The sequence below is a fragment of the Triticum aestivum genome, chromosome 7A, assembly GCF_018294505.1.
Source record: "Triticum aestivum cultivar Chinese Spring chromosome 7A, IWGSC CS RefSeq v2.1, whole genome shotgun sequence".
Lineage (NCBI taxonomy): Eukaryota > Viridiplantae > Streptophyta > Magnoliopsida > Poales > Poaceae > Triticum > Triticum aestivum.
The window spans coordinates 51,390,645-51,395,892 of NC_057812.1; the positions used below are offsets into that span (position 1 = coordinate 51,390,645).

A 5,248-nucleotide genomic window follows, 5' to 3' on the forward strand; every position below is an offset into this window, starting at 1 on the left:
TCGGTCCTGCATTGAGTTCCGCTGCGTACACATACACACAATTTAGCCAAGTTCTGCAAGCCCAAGGAAACGTCTCGGCTCGGCTGGGAGCCAGACAGGGCAAGGAAAGGAAGAAGATTCAGATCCAGGAGGAGCATGCACCATAGCTGGCTGCTATGATGAGGCGAATGGCGTGGAATGGAAACAACTTATCATGATTATCTATTATTTATTTATAGCTAATCAATATAATACCTGGATACAACGAGTGCCAGGAAGGAGAGGATATCCACCTCCCGATCAAACATGATCTTCCATGATAAGGATGCACAGGAGCAATACATAGCTAAAATTCTATAAGCCGTGTTCTCGTGGCATGTATCATTGGCGCTTTTTTATTTGTTGTAGTACGAGGTCTTATATTTTCCCATATAACATATGTGATCTCAATTTTTAATGTAGAAAAGAGCTGGCAATTGGCATTTTCTTAGTAGGTTTTATCATTGCATTAAAAGCCACCAAAGTGTTGGATTGGTATTTCACATTTGTCTTCCATATATTAAACAATGGTATGAACCACGGTGGCTGGCGATGATGAGCGGGTGGCGCGGAATGGAAACTAGTATTTATCATCATTATTTACCCATTAATTCACGGCCACTTAATAATACACCATTATTTACCCATTTATCGCCATTATTTACCCATTTAATCACAGCCAAGTAAAAAAATTGAGTTGTTTGGATTGCTTACCAGAGGAGAGGAGATCCAGGCACCTCCCCATCGAACAGCTCATCATTTGGTCGCTCCGTTGCCTACCGCTGCCTTATTTATAGCCCACCATCCCGCCGCCGCATGCCCACGGAACACCAGGCCAGATCATCACATCACCACCACCACCGAGCACTGCCACCGTACCATCATCCATCCTCTACACCGGAGAGATCTCAGATCGGATCGGGCTTGCCGGAGATCGATGATGCATCGCGTCGCCGACCTCGACCTGGACCTCGGCCTGGGGCTCGGGATCGCCTCCCAGGGCAGCCTCACGTCCTCCACCACCACCGACTCCTCCTCCCCGGCCTCCGCCTCCCACTCGCAGCACTGGACCGCCGCGCTCAGCTCCGTCGTCGGCGCGCATGAGTCGTACGGGCTGCACCAGTATGCCAACCAGCAGCGGAAGGACGAGCCGGGGATGAGGCCGTCCACGTCGCCCGAGAGCGGCGTCAGCGGCGGGACCAAGAGGGGCCTGGAGCGCACCGGCTCCGGTGTCTCCCGCGGCGGCGCCACCGTGGGCGGCGACGAGGACGATGACGGCACCGGCGGGCGCAAGAAGCTCAGGCTCTCCAAGGACCAGGCCGCTGTCCTGGAGGAGTGCTTCAAGACACACAGCACGCTCAACCCCGTAAGTGTCTTCTCCTTCTCCGATGATCTATCCACCTCGCTCGCATAGTGTTCGTCCATGGATTCCTCGTGATCGATCGCATTGGGCTGACCGAGGTTTCTTTATTGACAATTTCCAGAAGCAAAAGACGGCGTTGGCGAACCGGCTGGGGCTGCGGCCGCGGCAGGTGGAGGTGTGGTTTCAGAACCGCCGTGCTCGGACCAAGCTGAAGCAGACGGAGGTGGACTGCGAGTACATGAAGCGCTGGTGCGACCAGCTCGCCGAGCAGAACCGCCGCCTCGAGAAGGAGGTTGCTGAACTCCGGGCGCTCAAGGTTGCACCGCCGGCAAACAACGGTGCCCCGGCGGGGCCCCTCACCACCCTCACCATGTGCCTCTCCTGCAAGCGCGTCGCGTCGACGTCCTCCGCCTCGGCCTGCAACGTGCCCAGCTTTTCCTCCAATGCCGGCATCGGCATGCCCATGCCATCCCCCGAACAACGGCAGTTCTTCTGTGCGTTCAGAGACACCGGAGCGATGTACGGCGGTTCTTCGGGGCTCGCGAAGGTGGTCAAGCCGACCAGATAAAACGAGCTATCTCTGTGACGCCGCCATGATCAGCATGCCAGGCAAGCTAACAGAAATGATGGCATTGTCACAACTCACGAACTTAAGCAAGCTTAGCAGAAAGTTTAATCTTTCGTTTTCTCCGTCTGAGGGAAATGTAAGTTAATTAAATCTAACAATTTAGGGCTGAATCGATCGATGAGTTCCGGGCTTCCGGCGAGGATGAATGTATGCATGTGAAAAGCTGATGAAATAACATGAGAAACTAATTCATACTAGGAACTTACTAACATGTTGAGTTATAGTACACCTAACAGGTTGAGTAATTTTCTAATTTGCTACCCTGTCTTGCATAGATGTTGCAGTGGGCAGCGTAGATCAGGAGTTGGTGTATTATTACATGACTACTTGGTTTTTCTGGTGTGTCATCTACTCAATTTTGAGCTGCCAGACAGGTTGCATCTTAAAGGTGACTTCTGCTTTAGGTTGGTCATCTAGCAAAAGAAGCTAGGCTATTAGTATACTCAGCATTGCACTTGCCTATTTTACCAGTTAATTTTCCATGTCCAAGTAACATGCATATTAGGTGCATGATCTCCTCATTTTGGTTGTTCTGGTATTTCAACCTCTATTTTCTATGTGATATTCGGAAAAATAATTTTATAGAAAATAGAGAAATAAAAAGTCTATCATGGATCATAGCGGAAAATCATACATAAAGGTTTCAAAAAAAATCATGAAAAAATGGATTGCATGTGGAGACAGATAGACACACATAATATATGTGAAATTTAGCATGAAAAAGGACTTCTTTGTGGATATAAACTATTGTAACTTACTTAAGCTTGATATAACATAACTTAATTTGTGATCTTTTAAAAAAAGAAAACAATGCTCTTCATAAATGTTTTTTTACAATGACTAAGATTATATACTTTCTCGCTAGCAACCGCCAATTTCCGCATCCCCATGCATGTCACAAGTCTTCCTTTTCTTTTGGTCGATCTGCAAGATCGTTCGTATTTTCAATTGCTTACAAATGTGAAAAGTTGAAGACATCACTTAGATATTGTATGGTTTCAAGCAAACTACATTTCAAGTTTTCCAAATGGTCATGTTTCTTTACCGCATGTGTATTATCTTAGTCAGTTTGACCAATTTCAAAACTTAAATATTCATATTTCTATGAAAAAGTCATCAAATCTATTTCGCTAGGGGGCAGGTTGTTTTCTTCCTCCCAAGCATGCTGATGTCGCAACATTCCTGCTGCCTCTCCATCACTGAAGCCAGCCAATAATTGCTGATCACAGATAAGAAGCCATTGAGGCCATAGTCCAACCAGACCAGTGCCCTGGAGAGAGAAAACGTCAAAGTCGTCACAATTGGAAAACACTTCTCAACCTCGAAAAAACAGACACACCTCACGATGTCGAACAATGTAATGGAGAGGAGGGCAATTGGAAGATAACACTTCTCAACCTCGAAAAAACGGGCACGCCTCACGATGTCGAACAATGTAATGGAGAGGAGGGCAGAGGACCAAACTGCAAACGGAAGGTGTTGCCGCTGCCATGTCGACAAACACTGCGAACTCTGAACTCATCGGCCACAAAGGCCAACAAAAATCTACGCTGATGATCTATCAACACCGCCGCAGCCAACACCCTCGAGATGGAGAGGTGCTAGAGAAATATAGTTTGCCAGATCAGCGCCATCACCAATACAAATAGAGTGTCGCGGTCTAACTCTACTTAAACCCCAAAGCAAGGGAAATAGAGCTACCTAATGTAGATCGTGAGCTCCCCGCACTCCCACATCGAGGAGGGGAACGGCGGCTTACCGGAATAGGAGAAACAACGCCAGTTGAGTTTCTAGATCGTTAGATCACCATCGAAAAGGCATGATCGTGTGCGCACTGTTCACCCCCCCCCCCCACCTTGTGCTTCACGTGCGTGACCTCCATCATTCCCCTATGCTATGAATCAACGCCAGTCGAACTGACTGCTTTCGTCTTCGTGGAAGGCGCACGGTGCTACCGCGCATGCCTCGCTACCTCCCCCCACCCTCCCCTTGCCACCTCCCAAGGTTGTGCTACCACCGCCCAATGCCAAATCATTAAATCCATCGACCTATTGTTCTTCTGCGCCGGCAACCCCACCATCCCCCAAACTTGAACCGCCAACCCTCTTCATTGGCTCCCCCTGGGATGTCACCATTTATTGCCGCTCGCAGCAGCATCCCCTTCTCTGGTGCGATCCTGGCCTGCCGGCGTCGGCACTCCTTGCCACCGCTCATCACATGACCTCCGTTTTTTGACCTTGGCGTAAACACCTGACACGCGCGAAAATTTCAGACACAAGATGTGTAAGTGCATCTAGTGCCACCCCTAGTTGGTTTTGGAGTATTGACGACAAACTTAGTTGAGGGACTAATGTGTTTGTGAGAATTGCAGGATAACACAAGTAGAAGTCCCTCATTGATTCGGTTTTCCTACTAGAGATGACCCCTAAAAATGTGAGAAGACATTGAAGTCAAAGGTGGTATGTGAAGACATTCACATTGAAGACTATGATAAGAGAAGACATCGCGTGAAGACTATGGAGCGCGAAGACTTAGCAGTTTCGCTGTTCTGTGTTTTTCTTTGTTGAGTCATAGGAACCACCGTACTGTTAAGTGTGGTCCAAGTGAACCAGTCAGAATGACTGAAGTGATGCTTAATCAAAATCCTATGTCTTCGAGTGAAGACTATGAGAGCAAATCTTGTCCAGAGTTTGATAAGTCAGCTTTGCTTGTAGCCCAAGTAAAGTTGTCGTGTGTGTTTGAAATCTAACCGTTGGAACATGTGGCAGTTCCTTAGTGACCCAGGGTCATTTCGGACAAAACAGGTCGGTTGCCCAGTGGCTATAAATAGCCCACCCCTACAACCATAAACGGTTGGCTGCTCAGAGTTAGAGTACGGCTTTTGTCGTTTGAGAGCAACCCACCTCGAAGCCTTTGAGAGAGAATTCCTTGCGAGGATAAAGCCCTAAACACCCAGAGCCAAAGAGTGTTAGGCATCACTTAAGTCTTCATGTCTGTGTGATCTGAAGACTTATTACACTTGAGGACTATGAATCCTCCAGCCGGTTAGGCATCGCATTCTGAGCATCCAAGAGTCATTGTGGATCGCCGGTGAACAAAGTCTGTGAAGGTTTGGAAGTCTACCTTGAAGACTTACCAGAGTGATTGGGCGAGGACTGGGTGTCCTTAGCTCAAGGGGAATAAGGTGAAGACGAGGTCTTCTGAGTTGAATCTCAGCCTCCCTAACCAGACGTACAGTT

General features: G+C 48.2%; 1 protein-coding gene across 1 annotated transcript; it reads left to right on the plus strand.

Moving 5' to 3' along the window:
* The first annotated feature begins 855 nt into the window (after window positions 1-855).
* LOC123151442 (homeobox-leucine zipper protein HOX2-like) lies at window positions 856-2,383 on the plus strand. The gene is made up of 2 exons (XM_044571153.1): window positions 856-1,384; window positions 1,503-2,383. The coding sequence occupies exons 1-2, from the start codon at window positions 956-958 to the stop codon at window positions 1,947-1,949; spliced, it is 876 nt and encodes a 291-aa protein (XP_044427088.1). The 5' UTR covers window positions 856-955; the 3' UTR covers window positions 1,950-2,383.
* Window positions 2,384-5,248: the final 2,865 nt, after the last annotated feature.

Coding starts and splice junctions, on each gene's coding strand:
- LOC123151442 (XM_044571153.1), top strand. CDS start 956: ATGATGCATCGCGTCGCCGACCTCGACCTGGACCTCGGCCTGGGGCTC. Junction 1,385..1,502: donor CACACAGCACGCTCAACCCC/GTAAGTGTCTTC, acceptor GACAATTTCCAG/AAGCAAAAGACGGCGTTGGC.